Source organism: Notothenia coriiceps, unplaced genomic scaffold, assembly GCF_000735185.1.
Source record: "Notothenia coriiceps isolate Sejong01 unplaced genomic scaffold, NC01 NC01_scaffold00034092, whole genome shotgun sequence".
NCBI lineage: Eukaryota > Metazoa > Chordata > Actinopteri > Perciformes > Nototheniidae > Notothenia > Notothenia coriiceps.
The window spans coordinates 263-18,291 of record NW_011366793.1 but is presented as its reverse complement, the minus strand read 5'-3'; the positions used below and the strand labels follow the sequence as shown (position 1 = coordinate 18,291).

Here is an 18,029-nt window from a genome sequence, read left to right as displayed (position 1 = left end):
GTGTGCCTTGGCACGGACATTGCCGTTCGAAAGCGCTGGAGACGCTGTAGTACATATGCCAGGCCTGTAGATGGTGCTGTTCTCACAGAATCAGCCCATGAAAAGACAGTGTTAAATTGAGCGAAATGAGGAATGGCTAAAATGCATGATCTGTTTGGTATTTTGAAAAATAAAAAGTATAAATATGCCTTATATAGGTATGGTCCTACACTATATTATTCAAATATAGCATGATAGGTCCACTTTAATAAAACCCTATTCTCATCACAGATGTCTCGAGTTGGACTTTGCTAACTTTAAGAGATAAAACCTTTGGTTCATTATTTCTCATATGGCATGCAGTGATGTAACATTTGACTCTATTTCTCAGACTTTCCCGGTGCAGGTGGAGGATGTGAGGCTCAGGGCCACTTACTCTCAAAGGAAGAGGGTTCCCATCACTGAGGGCTACTTGGAGGTGAAAGAAGGAGGCAAGTGGAGACAGATCTGTAACGAGGACTGGACAGAGCAAAACAGCAAGGTCATCTGTGGCATGTACGGCTTCCCCGGGGAGAAACGCGTCAATGCCCGACCCTACAAGTGAGTAATAGTTGCCTGGGGCCGTAAGCAGGATTCTAACAAGGCCAATTAGATATAATGAAAGGTTTTACTTCATTTGAACCTCAACATATACATTTAAAGTTTAGTTGAGATAATTACAGTTTGAGTAATGGAAATATTGTAGTGCTTCATATAATGACACAATTTAAATTCACATCTGTGTCAAAAACATGCTATAAAACACATTCCTGGGTGACAAACACTTTTTATGTACACAAAAATGTGTTTCCTGCAAGGAACTGATGATATTCAGTCTTAGTCATTAAGGAATGTTTTATCATAGCAAACCAAGCAACAGCAATAGTTCACACTGGTCATCGCTCAACCCTTCATCTGTTTTCCAAGCTGAGATTAAACAGACTTTAGCCTGGAGATTCTTGACGGGAAGCCAAACACTGCCCGAGGAAGTTTTAGAGGATGAGGGATGGGTCTTGCTTTGAAACAGTGGCTCTTTAGGGTCCAAAATTCACAGCGTAACAAAAAGCCAGAGATTTTCTAGAACACTTTGTGTCTTAAAATGTTATCTGATCGGAACCAAGGTTAAAAAAAAAAATACCTAAGACATGTGGGAGAATAACCACATGAGCAAATCTCCTGATCTGTTAACAACATAAAAGAGCACACTTTTAAACAGCTTAGAGATACAAATATAACAATCAAACCTTTGCGTAGAAATAAATGAGGCCACCTGCGCTTTTAAAGAATATATCTGGGTTAGTTTAGTCTTCAGTAAAGTTTATGTGCATGGGGTTATGTTTTCATGAATCTAATCTATTCATTATTCACATCCAGTCAGTGTTTTCTCTACTGTCATCTGAAGGCTCCCAAAACCACTGTTTAGTTTAGAGAGATATCAGACACACATTTATTTACAAATACTGTGAGTTAATAGCGTTATGACGTATAACGTGGTCAAATTTGATCCTTGATATTATCACTGTGTGTCTGACTTTGCATAGAGATGCCTATAATACGGTGAAATGGAGCAAAGAAGATGACTTTGATGAAAGATTGTTCTATTTTATGGTTTTGGTTGACATGAGCTCATCTGACTTGATGCTTATCTTACATGTGGGTGCATTTTACTGAATGAATCACAAACTAAAGGGCATCAAACGAGCAAAGAAGACTTTGTTTTTCATTTAAGATCACTGAGCCTGTGTGTGTATTTTTAAAACCCATGGTCTCACATGGTTCACCTTTTTAAAGAGGTGAAAGATCACATTCAATCTGTAACAACAAAGGAGAGCCCTATTCACTAAACGTGCAAAAACAACCCAACAAAAATTGAAACTCCTCAATCAAATATAGCATCTCTTAAACATTTCACGAACCATTAACTGGAGGTACATTTTGTTTAAGGCATCAGGCTGAGCTTTAAAAAAAGAGAAAGGCAGTAAATATAGCGCATGCTGGTTTCATGACATGGTCTGCTTCTTCCAAAGTGCAGACCTTCTTCAGTGTCCACTTTTGTTGTGCTCCTGAATGACCTTTATTTGATTACTTACATTCAAGTATGGGAGTCATGAGAGGGTTAAGCTACTCTAACAACAAGACCGCCATTGTGCCTCACAGCATGGTATGGTCAGTATTGAACTGCTCCCAATAAATAACAAAAATTCCCATAAAGCAGCTACTTAATATGTTGCTGAGCTGTTTGAAAATACTTCACAGTGCCAACCATTTTGGCTAAGGGAAACTTTCCATTCCAACTAAACAAAAAAAATATTCAGTATAATGTGTAATAGTTTGTTTTATTGCATCATTCCTTTCTCAGATTGCTGGCCAAGCGTCGCAAGAAGAACTACTGGGGTTCCTCTGTCAACTGCACCGGCAACGAAGCCGACCTGTCCGAATGTAATATGGGCAGAGACATAGTGCTGAAGGGGAACAGCACCTGTGAGAAGGGCATGCCTGTGGTGGTCAGCTGTGTGCCGGGACGCGCCTTCGCTCCCAGTGTCAGCGCCGGCTACAGGAAGGCCTACAGGGTGGAGGTAGGTCAAATGCTGCATGCTTGGATGCACAGTGGAACAGTGGTTAGATCTGTCGCTTCTTAAGGAGAATGCCCTGGGTTTAAAACTCAGCTCTTGTTCTTTATGTGACGAATGTGTATTACTATGATGTTCAACTGTTTCTGTAGCCAGGTGCAACGCTTCATTAAAGTTGTAAGCTGTTTTAAATAGGTGCAGTAAAGGTATAGACATCTATCTTGGAAGCTTTTGTCAAAGAAAACTAATAAGGCAGAAAGGAAAACTGGGCTTTGACTGTGCTACATGCTATGGACTGTGTTTTTAAATACTCAATACATTCCTGTGTGAATGAAGGCAGTATGGCATGCAAAGCAGGGCGGTTAAGGTCGACCATTGCATTGGATTCAGATGATTTTGTTTGACTGAGTAGAATCAGATGTAATGTTTCTTCTAAAGAATTATTTTATTCTACAAAGAGTAATCCCATGAGACTTTCCTTGCGGGAGAACGTACAATAAACAATAAAACTATATGAAACATCAACACTCCCTGACAAATCAGTCGCCATATGGCTAAAATTAGTTTCACAAGCTGCAGATGTTTATGACAGCTTTTGGATGAATTATTTTTACTTCTGAAATCATTAGTCAATTAATTAATCCTTATTTAATAAATTGCATGTGTTTTTTTATAGTGTTAATTCTTGGTTTGGTACACATCCCTTGATCCAGCAGTGGATTACAACACTTCCTGCTTTTCCTGTTAATCAAGTGGCCCTGTGGTAAAGCATCTGGAAACGTTTGAAGGGATGAAGGCTAAACATCTGTCACATTGCCTTTATACAATCGTATTAGTCAAACAGCCTTCCCGCCTGGTGTTTATTGTTTACAGGTATCACCACGGCAACACCATTCTATCTGTTTATTAAGCGAAACAAAAAGACGATGGTAATCAAAATAAAACCACAAGTATCACAAGAAAAACATCTGTATGAGTTTAAACTTGCTTTATTTAGATCTCTAATGCAATTGTGAACAAGGTGTGCATATTAACAGTGAGTGAAAATATTGTGAATATTTTAAAGAAGTTGCCGAAGATAGCTCTTTAGCTAGTCACGTTTTGCTGCACAAAGAGTTGACTAACTAAAGTAAATACATTCAGGTAAGCAAACTTGATCAATTCCTGTAGATTTTCAAAAAAGCACTTTGCAATTTAAAGACTTTTCTCTGTAACTTTTTCACTGATATACATTTTTGTTGTACTGTTTCCATAGCAACCATTGGTGCGGCTAAGAGGCGGAGCTTTGATTGGCGAGGGGCGAGTGGAGGTGTTGAAGAACGGGGTGTGGGGCACGGTGTGCGACGACAACTGGAACATCCGAGCTGCCACCGTTGTGTGCAGAGAGCTGGGCTTCGGCAGCGCCAAAGAGGCTCTGACTGGAGCCCGCCTGGGGCAAGGTACGACTGTTCATGGTGGTTCATTTACAGTTTATGGAGGGTTAAGTGTGCCAAAATAAAATATTATTTTTAAAAAAGTAACAAGGAGAAGTGTTACAGAAGTATAATGGAAATGCAATTGTAAAAAAGGAATTTAGTAATAATTGTTTTATGTATTAACTATATATAGATTATTATAAAAGAGCAAACTAAAGGCAAAATATGTAAACATTTCCTAAAAAGTGATGTATAGCATCATACAATAATTATAATCCCTCTTAATTATAAGTTACACTACACACAGTAAAGACACCACCAGACAATTTAAGTCTCGCCCCAAAACCAGGATTTTATTTTTCCTTTTGGTTTTACTCTCTTTCTGTTTGTCAATTCAAAATCTATATTTCAGTCAGACAACTCACGTGTTTCTTTAACATGTTTATTAGAAGTAGCATATAGTTGAGTTTGGCGTCTAGGCTCGGGCCTCATCACTCCACAGATATACATAACACGATGAGTGATGATTAAATAACTAACCCCCGGAGCCTACAGGTGGAAGCTGGGGTGGAAGCTGGGGTGGTGGTGGGGCAGGCAAGCAGCGACGTGGAAGTAGCTGCAGTAATAGCAGCAGCAAGCAATGCGTGGAGAGAGATCTGGCAGGTTAAATAGAGCGGCATATTAAGGAGGCTCTGTTTGGTTGGTTGTAGAGTGGCATTCATATTATGTATGAATACAGCATAAGTGCTCGAGTTGACTTCCTGAACTAGCTCGCAGGCTTCGCCCCATAAATCGCTTTGACTGCGTCTCACCACGCATCCAAAAGCATGCTATAAAAATGGCAGGTACAGCCAAGAAAATATACAAAATGCACAGAGCCTTTTCTTTCTTAAACCTTTGCTAACTTTGAAACTAAATTAATAACGCTGACATAATTTTTAAAGCATTGCCTTAAATATCCACACTACCATAGAGCTAGGCTTAAAACCATCCCTCCAACCATTCAGAGATCTTTTTGAAATAGCTTTGAACATAACTGTTTAAAGGTTTTTGGCTTTGATGATATTTCACATTTACAGCACTCAATAAAAGTCCAAGCAAAACATCAAGCCAAACTCATTTCCAGCTGTGAAAATGAAAGGTATGGACTGAAATCCGAGACATCCACCTCCACCTTATCTTTGGCCACTGTGCCACCACCTGTTTTTGTCTCGCTTCAATGAGACCAGACCTTAAGTCAGCATATAAATACATCGGAATGTATGTATGTCGCACATTAATGTTTATAAATTGACCCAGAACCTGATTGTGCGAAATGAGAGACTCATAGGTGCATTGGATTAGTTGTCCTCTCCTCTGCTTTATTCTCATGGCAAAACACAAAGAGTGCACACGATGTTCCCGCCAGGAAAAAAAAAAGTTTTGGGGATTCAGAGGAAGAATTTCTTTGTTGGAGAGTGCACAAGGTTATTTCACTGGTATGGCTTTCTTTATGAGTCGACCACTGGATCCAAAAATGGTACCACACACAGACCTTAGATTAAAAAGAACCAGCTTATTGTTTTCATTAGTCACTGAAGTGGATTTAAGAATAATATCAATAAAGCTAAAATGGTGCTTGTCTGGGAGAATAGTTTCTAGGCTTAATTGCTTCAAATTATGTTATACAATCAATGTTTTTCTAGGAAAATGTTTAATTGTTCCTCTCATTTTCCGTCGCACAATTAGCACAAATTGTGATTTTGCATTTGACAAGCAGAATTCATGTATAATTTAGTATATCTCTTTTTATAATCTGTCAGTCCTGGAAGTGTGCAGGGATTACATCAACATGGTGTTCTTCCTGTTGTGAATTTATTTTTCTCCGGTGGCTGCACAATGGCTGCAGAGCTCGCATCACTGAAGACATTCCAGCTCAGTCACATGGGAAGAGAAATCAGCATGCAGAGAGTACTCCCACATGTTATTATGGAAACTCTGCTGCACTGATATAACTTTTACTTGGGAAAAAAGATACAGAGAGATTTTTAAATGTGTACAGACCTCTAGTGCCTCATTTTCATTGGACATAGCTGACTGTTTTTTTCCTTTGCTCTGTTATTCTAGGCAACAGGACATCTGTCTCTAGATGGCCTTGCTGTTCTAAGAAAACACACAAGTAGCCAGTATAGGCTCATCTTTCCTGAAATCATTGCTCTCTTTGTGATGTAAATCAATGACAAATAGTTTTCTGTAAAGTACATGATGCTTATACTCCATCTGTTTGTCCAATATTTAGTGACTGTACATTAACTCATGAGTTAGATGACAACTAAACGTGTGTTTGTTTCCCCGTAGGGAGCGGGTCGGTCCACATGAACGAGGTGGAATGCTCTGGCTTTGAGAAGTCACTGACTGAGTGCTACTTCAACCGTGAAGCTCTGGGATGCAACCATGAGGAGGACGCAGCTGTCAGGTGTAATGTTCCCGCCATGGGCTTCAACAGCAGAGTGAGTGCCTCTCTTTAGCAGAATACAAAAATGAGGATTTGTATAGAATCTGAGGGTAAACTGGTCTATCTCTGTCCTTAGCTGAGGTTAAACGGCGGCCGCAATCCCTTCGAAGGCCGTGTGGAGGTCCTGACAGAGAGGAACGGCTCCGTGGTTTGGGGCACGGTGTGCAGCGACAGCTGGGGGACCATGGAGGCCATGGTGGTGTGCAGACAGCTCGGCCTGGGCTTCGCCAGCAACTCTTTCCAGGTACAGTGGTAATGTTGCTCCCCAGATCTACGTCCAACAAATCGTTTTTAAGATTAGCTCACCTCCACCACACAGGCTCTCAACATTAAGGAGAAGGTTATTGGAGCAGGTTGAGCTCTTGCACAAAAAACTTGGAATCTTGTAGTTTGAAAAACACTGAAACAGAGCTTTCAGTAGTGAAGGAAAAGTTAGCTTGGCCTGTCACTATTGGTTCTGAGGATTTTCTCAAGAGTTGTTAAAAGTTGTCATTTTGTATTGAAGGTCAACCATTCGTATTTTCATCATACTGTACATAATCGTGATTATTTATTCAATGTGTTTAGTGTCCGGTTATCAGAAATTGAAAATAGATTTACCTTTTCACTTTGACAGGTTATATTGGTCAAATGGAAAGAAATAAACACACGCACATGAAGTTGTATGTTTCCAAACCGACTGTGGAGTCTGCTCCTCTGGGTTTTCAGCTCTCTGTTTCCTCACATTATAGTGTCAATGTTACCAAGTCAGGGTAATTAAATAACTTAGGTATTGGATCTGATTACATTTGATTAATAGATTGGAAATGATGTTACATCCATGTGTAATATTGTAATATGGATGAGATGAAATCCCTCTGGTGGTACTTGTGGCCATGTACTTTCACCTTAACAATCTTGAGCTTTATTGATGCTAGAGGGCAGAATAGGCCTTTAACTGTCCCAGAAACTTCAAACCCTCACAGTGCGAGCAGTAAACCTATGGCACAGATGAGCTTTACACTCCTCAGCGGGAGCGATGGGTAAAACTTCCGTCTGCTGTTTGAAGTTCAAACAGAGCTTTCCACTGCTAAAGCCCCTCGGCACGACTTAGCAGCGTCACAGCGCTGTCGTCCTGCTTACGCTCACCTCGTTATTTTTAAAGGACGCCCCCAGTGTTCCCTTTATGTCACGAGGTTAGAGGCTGGTAAAGATGCGTGCGTTGTATTTTTTTGGTTTGAGATGAGGTTGGTCTGGAAAGTATTTGTGAATGACGGGGACATTCGCTGATAACAGCAGGGTTATTTTACGAGTGGAACTTGGACTGGCTCTGTTAGGGGCTGTCTCATTAAAGTTTGTTTGGGACAATGTACTTCTAATGAAAGAACACGTAAACATGTCATCATGTGTTTGCTTCAAAGTTGTGCTTTTCCAGTGTGAAATTAAGGGTCTTCTTGTGATCACAAATAGTTTTTCCACCTTTATAATAAAAAACCTAAGGCAGTGCCGAGTCTAATAATCAGGTCGAGGTATCAAAATGTCCCTTTGTCCTCACATACAGTATAGGTTGCCATTACGTAAGAGTTCTCATGTTAACAGCGGGTTTAGGAGTCATAAGCGTCTGCTCTTTGTTATCGTAGCAGAGACGGGACTCAGCTTCCCCAGATTCTCTTTCCTGTCTGAATTTTAAATACTTCTGCAGGCAATCCCCACCGCCAGATGACACCGAGCTTAAACTGTACCTCTGTAGGTCTGCCCCCTCCTCAACCCAGCAGAATGTACTCCCACACACTCAAATGTCTTTCTCATGAATCCTCCACTTTCCTCCAAAATGACGGAAAGTACGAGGTTTTTTACCGGTCATTTCCCTGTGGTCTGCAAGATGCTGTCGTAATGCTGAGTCAGGAGTGTGAGATCATAGCCCCCCACACTTAGATGGGTGTGTGATAGACCCTTAGGTATGCACATTGTAGATAGAAGGGTTCCCCTAAATCCTTTAAAAAGTCAGTAGACGTCTTAAATTCAGTTTTTGATATTCAATATCTTACAATTAAAATTAAAAAGACTTTAGGAGGTGATACTTTATGTATGGGAGGTCTGTATTGTTTGGTGCCCCCGTAAACCTCCTGACCCTTGGTTTCTGCCTTGCCCTTTGAGGCTTGGGCCTGCATGACATACAGTACAGAACTTTTTTCATGGTTTTTATTACATTTTTATTGACATACTATACGATGTATTTTGTAAATATATTTGTTATACACACTATGCAATGAGTTCTTTAAATGAAGCACAATACTATGACATTTTAATAGCTTTTTATTTATTACATACGATACTTTGACTTTTATTTTCAAAAATGTCATCATATAATGTGTCATTTTTATATGACATGCTTTACTGTGACTTTTATTCATAATGAATGTTAACATCTTGTACTTTTTTTAATGGATTATTTTATGAATCTCTTTGACCTGCTAAACTATTTAAAAAACGTTTTTTTATCTATTAAGATTTTTTTACCATAAAAATCATTTTTATGGATGCACTATACTATGGCTTATAATAATGACATTAATTGCATTTTAAAATATACCATAACTTGTTATGACTTTTTAACTATAATATGAATTTTATTATTATTATTTTATTTTGTACTTACCATACCATGGTTTTTATAAATCCTTGTATTCCTGTGCCTCTCTTTGATCAGGAAACATGGTACTGGCAAGGAGACGTCTCAGCTGATGCCGTCGTGATGAGTGGAGTGAGATGTTCAGGGACTGAGCTGACTCTGGATCAGTGTCTGCATCACGGGAAACACGTCCTCTGTCCCAAAGGAGGTGGACGCTTCTCTGCGGGGGTCTCCTGTACTCAGAGTAAGAAACTGTAGATTAAAGATACTACAGACATTAAGATCTTTTTGAAGTGTTCAACGCTCAAGTACAATTCAAATGAATGTCATTGTGCAACAAAGATTTGTGAAACCACAAGTTGTTGTCACAATGGGAGAGGAACATCTGTAAGTGATAGAACAAATGCTGCTTGCATGTGGCTGCTTTTGCTTCAGATTTCTGGCACTCTGCATGCTGGCTCGTTCTCATTACTCACAGGGGCTTTTGAAGGAACAGAGCCGTTGTTATTGTCAAAAATAAACTCTGAATTGTTCCTGCCATGACTAGTCAAAATGTCTGCTATGAAGTAGGACTGGGAACTGGAAAGCTAATACGTTATGCTGTTGGATAACAAGCTTATAAAACTCTGGTAGTAAAGAATATTTATTTGAGTAATTTTACTTGATGCTTTACAGCTAATAGGGAAACTCATAAATGATGGTCCTAATCAAGACATCCCTTGTTGCTCCCCCCCAGTGGCCCCGGACCTGGTGCTCAGTGCCCAGGCTGTGGAGCAGACCACCTACCTGGAGGACAGACCCATGTACATGCTGCAGTGTGCCCACGAGGAGCACTGTCTGTCCAGCAGCGCTGACACAGCAGAGCCCTCCTCGTACCGCCGCCTGCTCCGCTTCTCCTCCCAGATCCACAACAACGGCCAGGCAGACTTCAGACCGCGGGCGGCCCACCACTCCTGGGTCTGGCACGAGTGTCACAGGTGAGACCTCAAAGAGCCCTCTGGGGCCTGATGTGTGATTACACTGGGATGATACTGTTAATGTTAATGCTAGATGAAAGTACGGACCCCTAAGAGTGAAATGAAAACCTGTTATTTAAAAAGTGACCTTTGGTTAAGTTCATGGAGAAATCCACCCTGAAGGAAGCACATTTGGAGTCTGGGGTAGAGGTGCACTTCAGCTTCATGTGGCTGAAATAAGTATTACACAAAATATGTTTTAAATGATCTGCCAACAAGGAAGAGACACAGATGTAAGTTTTCTTAAAGGAAATTAGAAATCCCAGCAAAATCTTTTTTTGTTCATTATTTTTCATTAGAAGAGGAAATGTTTTACAATTTTAACAATTTAGATCAGATGTCTTTTTGAAGTTTGTCAGATGTTTTCCTCTCTCTTACCTTTTAGTGCTTCTATATTGATGTCAAAGTGTCATGAATCAGTTGTAGGGAAAAACAATGTATTGAATACAATATATGAAGCTGAATGAAATCAAAGGAAACATTTGAATAATAATTATTTATAATATTCTTACTGTCATGGAAATGCCTATATCCCACTGACAATGAGCCTTTTCCCTTTCCTCCTGCTGTCAGTGCTGTTTGGAGTGGGCCATGGATGAGAGCATGTATGTTATTGTAGGGCTTCTAAATATATAAAAGTATAGGATGATTCAACATTGTGTGTTTTTACTTGTCCAATCCAGACATTACCACAGTATGGAGGTTTTCACCCACTATGATTTGCTGACTCTCAACGGCACTAAAGTGGCAGAAGGACACAAAGCCAGCTTCTGTCTGGAGGACACGCACTGTGACGAGGGTAAATATCCCATCTTCCCTTTTCCTTTTTATATCACACTGAGGCTGAGTGTAGCTTCATGCTACTCAGTTCAGGTTTAACAGGATTTCCATAAGAAGAGAACACAGAGAAGAAAAATAATCTACAATGTAAAGATAGAAATCATAATACTAATTGCTCTGAACACTGACAGGTATCCAGAAGAGGTACGAATGTGCAAACTTCGGGGCCCAAGGCATCACAGTGGGCTGCTGGGATACCTACAGGCACGACATCGACTGTCAGTGGATTGACATCACCGACCTGAAGCCCGGAGACTACATCTTCCAGGTAAAACATTTGGTCTGTCAGTCTAGCCGTAGTTGATACAGCACATGTGGTGCTGGGAGGATGTCTCAGCGTCGTCTTGGAGACCAAACAGGAACGTTCCACGTCTCGTCTGCTCTTGTCTGGCACTCTGCCCGAGGACACTCAAACTTTAACAGCTCAGCAGGGGTTGTGGAAGGACACAGAACATTCTTTGGCTGCAGAAAGTGCATTTCCCTAAAAGCTATTTTTTCTGTATCCGTTGACATCTTTTTTTGATATACCCTTCCAACTTCTTAACTGTCAATAACTTAGTTTGTATTATTCAGTCCTTAGTAGAGCTTAACACATGTGTTATGTAAAGTGTAAGGGAATGTTTCTTTCAGACGTTTAATGACGTTTTTCTTCTCTCCCAGATTGTGATAAACCCAAACTTTGAGGTTGCAGAATCAGATTACACCAACAACATTATGAAGTGCCGCTCCCGGTACGATGGACAGAGGATATGGACATACAACTGTATTATAGGTGAGCATTACGTCATCACGATCACCTCCTCATATAAGGGTTTCAATGATGTTTACTACAATGGAAAACATCAAGCTCATTGGTATATTCAGGCATAATTATAGAATACTTTTTCTTCACGAAAGCAATATTTGATTAAAAGGTCAAGATAATTCGCTTTGCAGAGCTTACTTATAGTTTTGAACCTAATATTTGGTATACTGACTTCATGTTCTTGTCCCCTAAAATAGTTTTTTTTACTATCCACCTGATAAACACTTGAGATAAGATAATTAAGATTGAACAGTTTCATACAATAACAGGAAGTAGAGGCAACACAACAAAAGTGTTATGGTCCTAAAACTCTTAGAGTTCTCTCTCCTAGACTGTATGTTTATTTGATTTTTACGTCAATGACGCTACAATGAATTCAGTTTAAAACCATAGTTAGTTTATCAGATTATGCAGTATTAACTTAAGTCTTCTCCTCCCTGAAATGGGAACTGACAGTGTATAAAGGAGTACCACAGAACAAGTCCTGTACTTTCAACATCAGGCAGTCAAAAGATAAATGTTGTGAACATTTATTTCAGTACGACAACAAAATAAAATACTGAACATCTTTCTTTTACTAAATACAAACTTATACAATTGGTTTTATGGCATGTTAATGCCATTTACCGAGGCAACATTCAAAACGACAGTAACAGGTTCAAAGGACCGTACAGTCCGAGTTTCCAAAGCTCAACTTTAGTTGATCAAAAATCTTCCCTTTTCTATAAAGTGGAGTGAGACAGAACTTGAACACTTGGCCTCTGAGCAATAATCCTGAAAGGTAGTTTCATGTTATTTATAAGAACAAATAAAAACAACTGAACATCTCGATGGAGCTTGTAGAAACAAATTAAAATGCGTGTTTTAAATTAACGTAAACATTGGTAAATATGTATATAGTTCAGCATAACATTGCTGCTACATGTTTTTCTTAATGGCTGCATCTCTCAACTGGAACAGTGGCCATTGAGCGAGGCTGTTATTTTCTTTAACAGATCTACATTACATCTGTCAGGTGGAAATGTGCAGTCAATATAAACATCTGGCTGTGTTGTACAGCTCACAATTTACATTTCTTTAACCAAATCCTGAGTATTAATCTGTCGAGGAACTCAACATTAGGTTAGAAAATAATGACTACTTGGAAAGAATTATACAACCAACCCTGCATAACCATAAAAAAAACCACTCCAAAAGCTTAGTTCCAAGAACACACGCAATCAAATCAAAACAAGCCGAGAGCTGCAGTTTTCTCCAGGGGCTTTTCCATATGAATTCCCTGTCATCATTGATCATCCACTCATGTCACAACAGGAATCTGAATACTTATGTCCAAAGGGTTCAGGTTCAGCTACAGAATAGGGACTGTGAGGCTTCAGCATTTGCTCATGAACACTTCAGCAGGATGGATGTTGCAGATGTGTGGCGCCCCCTCTCTGCACCATGCAAACGTGCTTCTCTGATCAGTGAAGCAGGCAAACACTTCTGGAAGGTCGTATCAACATCAGTCGGGCCCGATGAGTGGAGGCCGACCTCTGTTGGACCTGTAGATAATAGGATAGACTGTTCAATTATTTAAAAAGGGTGTTTCACAACGTGTTGCAAAATATAACAAAAGGTTTCCCTGACATTAGGTGTGTCAGGAATCCTGATACTTTTCCAAAATCCTGTAAAAGTGAAGGTACTCCCATGTCTACAGCACTGTAGTACCATAAGGGCTCGAGACTAATGGCTTCCATTGGACTATAAAAAATGTGTTTGGTACGTCACTAACTATTGACGCATCACATTTGATCCCTTAGATTGTTACATTGAGAAATTGACAAGGTTAGCTGTCAGCAGTCGGTGAGCAAAGGTTTTGCAGAGTTGCACCATGGTGCGTTCATGCTCCATTCTGTAAAAATTAATATACAGTGTAGATTAATTGAAATGTTATCATGATGTCTTGAAAACATTTTTAATCTGTTTCCACGAAACTTAAAAATACAGTTTTAGACAAACAACATTTAACACAATATAAATAGATTATATTAAATATAAAGAGGGAATTATGTCCCAAACACAGGATGCAAGCTGGTAATAAAGGAGTGTTTGTTAAAGTACATGGGATTTATTGTTTGTGTATCATTTTTTACCGTGGTATCAAGAGTCGTGGAATATCACTGGTATTGGTTTTGACTACTACATTCAGGGCCGGCCCTTAGCATATAGATGTTCACCTAGGGCGCCAGATCTGGGGAGGCGCTGCGCTGGTAGAAAAAACCTTTTTGACCGTTGGTGCTCATCCTCATTTTCGGCCTTGATGTAACAATATTCATAATTAAGTAAATTAAATGTAACACCCTTTTCACCCCGGTTACACTTTTCATTTGCCCTGTACGATGGGCGCCGTAAGTGATGAAAATGGGGGATGTTGGCTTATGTTGGAGTGAGCGTGGGAGAAAGGGAGGGTGCACCGGTACTGGTGCTGTTGTTATTAGCATCTGGTGCTAGCTGCGCTAACGGATATAAGAAGAAGATGTTTCTACAATAATGTGGAGGGAGAGTCCTCTCCAGTCAGACTGAGAGGCTGATAACTACAGCTCAGTGAGGTAAAGGACTCTTTTTAGATAGTTAACTTTAGTCTAAGTTATCTCAGTGGGTCTGAAACGTTTTGATCACAATTTATGTAAACACATATTTCCAAGGCACTCCTTTATAATTATTGGGATAAACAGGTTTGAAATCATTCCAATGTATTCTATAGGACAGTAACCAAAAATATCCTTTAAAACTGGAGATGAAAAAATATGCATGAATGAATAAATAAATGTCAAATAAGATAAGAAAGAACAACTTTTTTTTTTATTGGCTATGGTAGGTTACTGGTTATGTTCACATACTTATTTGATTAATAAAATGTAAACCGATCTTTTTCATATGGGTGTTTAGAGTTGTACCCCCTAGATCTAGTAGTAATTCTGCTCAAAGTGCACCAGATTGAAGCATTTTACTTTAAAATGTTCAAACAAATCTTCCCGGGGGGGCATACCCCCCTAGAGGATGTGACGTCCATCCCCCATTCTATTGTGTACTCCTTTGATACTCCATTGATCTTTATATTTTCTACTGTACGATTCTCTGGCTGGGGCAACAGCTAAAATCTCGCCTGGGGCAGCAAATTGTCTAGAGCCGGCCCTGACTACATTCATGCTGTCTTGACATCCCTTGTGCACTTTTCCAATAAATTGCAAATCCAATGTTTTATAGTGTCATAGATGTCCCTCATCATATCAGGGAGGAAGTTATTGTCAGAATGGTTTGTTTGGATGGTGCAGTTCCTAAAGACACAGTACTGCTCTTGTCTCATCGTCCTCTCTGTCTTATTCACAGGTGGCTCACGCAGTTCAGAAACAGAGGAAATGTTCCCCGGATTGCACGACAACCAGCTTTCCCGAAGGTAGACCAAACTTGAACACAGACGGACATCAGGGAAGCATATATTGATATTTGACAACCACTAGAGGGAGCTGTACTCTTTTTGCCTCCTTGGAGCCGTGCTGGATTGTTGTCGGGCTCCGGGCTCCGATGGTACAACGGACAATGATTCAGTGAGAAAATGAACTGCTTGCTTACCAAATCTGTAAACCAAATTTAGCTTTACAAAAGTGTCCATATGGTGTCTTGGTGCCCTTATTGAAATAAAGATGTCGACCTGGTGCTCACTGGCAGAGATGTCAGTGTGGGTTGAAGCCAAATAATTTATTTAATTAACTGTGCCAACAGTTGTCCCCTAAGCCAAATAGAGCTTTAACTCAAATCCATTAGAGGAGACTCTCGCTGTGTTTGAGGGGGAGGAATGAAAACAGTCAAACCTGGTGCTACGACGAAATAATGCACTGTTTGCTTTTCCCAAAACAGTGTAATTTAAATAAGTTTTGGTTGAATCCTGTTTGTTTGCACAGTATTGGATAGTAAAACGTTTTTTTAACATAAATCTGAGAGCAAATACATAATGGGTATGATTACTTTAGAGCAGCATGGCACAGTCATTACAACGACACAAAGAGTGGCTACCTGTAACCAAAACTGTAATATAGTTCTCCCTGAAGTTGGATTTATTTTTATATTTCTAGTGCTGAACACAGTATACTAGTCTATACATTTCTTAAATTGGTTCCCTTCAGTGTTTTTGACGACCAGTCAATATATTTAGTGATAAATTGTCTGAATTAAGTGGGAATGTTCTTTTTTCCTTCCAGGATTTTGTATTCCACATACTTGAGTTTGCTCTTAAAAATGTTTTATTTATTATAGTTTTTCTTGGTTGTTTTTAGTAAACGCATTTTCATCTTCATCATCTGTGCATCCCCCCCAGCTTCTGTCTCAGTTTACGTACTCATTTCTCCGTCAGGGACTATGATAACATTGCGGATGTGCTGTCAAAGCCAAAGATGTTTGTGAAAAATCCTCCTCTTTAATTTGTGAATTTAATGTAACAAATGCAAGGATCCTTCATTTTTTAAAGAGTACTTGTTGCTTGCTGTCTGACTGATTATGTTTTGTATGCAAGGATGAATGTGGCAAAGCCTTACATTTATGAAATAAACAATATTGTTGAAAGCAAAGAGACTCCAGTAATGTGACATTACAGTGCTGCTGCTGATGGTTTGATGTGTGTAATGTTTCATGTTCTCAATGACATCAAATAGTTAGTCAAAGATGAAAAAGTCCTCAAGAGACTCTAAAATTCTTTCTTTGTAGACTTAAACTGCCTCAACTGTAATGTGTCAGTTGTGATAATGTGTTTCACCTGTATTAGCCCACAGCGTTTGTGATTCCCTTCAATATCGCTTCGCTCTGCCCCGTGACTGCAGCCCCAGCGCTCTGGTCACCATCCGCCTGGCAGCAGCACAGTCTGTCCGGGGACGATCCTTCACCGGCTGGATAAACTCTGGGAGACGACATAGAAATAACCATCTGATCCACATCATGAAAATACCAATAATTAGGTTTAGTTGTATTGCCCTTATCAACCCAGCAAAGTACTTTACAACAATACATATAGCACAACAATGATTCATTCATGTTGGAATGATTAGGAAAACATACGAGGGAGAAGAAAATAGCTTAAAAACCTGATTCTAAGCCCCAAATTGGCAGGAGAACTCCAACTAAAGTCCTTGGTTGCGGTCGAATAGTCCATTTCCATGTCACAAACTGGATGAATGTGAAGTATGTTGTTAGAGGATGAAAGCGTAATTAAGGAGCACTATTGGAGTGACCAAGGGGGGGTGCGCCCCCCAGGTTGGGAACCACTGCTCTAGATCAGTGCTTCTCAAAGTGTGGTCCGCGAGCGCCCCCTAGTGGTCCATGAGTATATTGGTAACATTTCTTATTTGAAATAAATACATTTAAGTTTTCCGCACTCTCGTAGGAATATCTCCGCAATGGAGCGAGGTTAAGTTTCACTTTTGATTGCATAGTGATATACACAGTGATAGATGTTAAGGACTAACGTTTATAATAAATACATTTGTATTGATTTTAAGATATTTTCATACAATCATACGTATTGGGATCATTTGTATTAATGTGGACCGGAGGGAGAGGGTGACGAGCATAAGTTTCACTTTCCTTTTTTATTTCAATTCCAACTTTGGTCATGAAGAATATGTTTCTGTTGTCCACGTTAATAAAGCAGAAAACAACAGCATCAGAGCACGGTGCAGAGTCTCTAGATGAGTTTACAGTAGTCCCTCGTTCTTATTGTACATCCGTGTTGTAGTCCGCTGTATAGAAAACTGTAGTTTCCATAGTTTCCCCACAGCAGCGGACGCACATTTATGACGTCCGCTGGCGCATCATACACGTCGGATAGTGAAAGTGCAGCCAGATCCTCTAAAGCAGGGGTTCCCAACCTGGGGGGCGCGCCCCCGTTGGGGGGGCCCCAAAGATCGCAGGTGGGGCGCCAGGCCTCAGATGATTTGAGGCCAAATATCATATTTAGACTTTATTTTTTATTTTTTTACATATAATTGTAACACAATACATGATTGTCACTAAAACCCTTGTCTCTACATTACAATAAAATATAAAAAATAATTGATTAATTAATTTGAATACAAATTCAAGTTAGTAGCTATTATAGGCATAAAGACAGAAATGTATAATTCTTTCTTTAATAGAAATGTTTCTTCTGCCCGTAAAGTGTCCAAAACCAGGCCTTTCTGGATAAGCGCATTTTAAAACAGTCATCGTCCATGCCGGTTTCAGTTGGA

The 18,029-nt window shown here is 39.7% G+C and overlaps 1 protein-coding gene and 1 long non-coding RNA gene across 2 annotated transcripts in view; one reads left to right on the top strand and one right to left on the bottom strand.

Moving 5' to 3' along the window:
• loxl2a (lysyl oxidase-like 2a) overlaps positions 1-16,376 on the top strand; it is a 30,798-nt gene extending 14,422 nt beyond the window's left edge. Inside the window, exons 4-14 of the mRNA XM_010790312.1 lie at positions 371-579; positions 2,378-2,594; positions 3,844-4,027; positions 6,341-6,492; positions 6,574-6,741; positions 9,187-9,352; positions 9,845-10,085; positions 10,808-10,923; positions 11,096-11,232; positions 11,625-11,736; positions 15,142-16,376. Of these exons, the coding sequence (XP_010788614.1) occupies positions 371-579; positions 2,378-2,594; positions 3,844-4,027; positions 6,341-6,492; positions 6,574-6,741; positions 9,187-9,352; positions 9,845-10,085; positions 10,808-10,923; positions 11,096-11,232; positions 11,625-11,736; positions 15,142-15,212 (1,773 nt within the window). The 3' untranslated portion in view covers positions 15,213-16,376. The remainder of the gene's footprint in view (positions 1-370; positions 580-2,377; positions 2,595-3,843; positions 4,028-6,340; positions 6,493-6,573; positions 6,742-9,186; positions 9,353-9,844; positions 10,086-10,807; positions 10,924-11,095; positions 11,233-11,624; positions 11,737-15,141) is intronic.
• LOC104961949 (uncharacterized) lies at positions 12,284-16,708 on the bottom strand. The gene is made up of 2 exons (XR_800158.1): positions 16,562-16,708; positions 12,284-13,313 (listed from the first exon to the last, which is right to left on the bottom strand). It is a non-coding gene; the product is annotated as an uncharacterized lncRNA (long non-coding RNA).
• Positions 16,709-18,029: the final 1,321 nt, after the last annotated feature.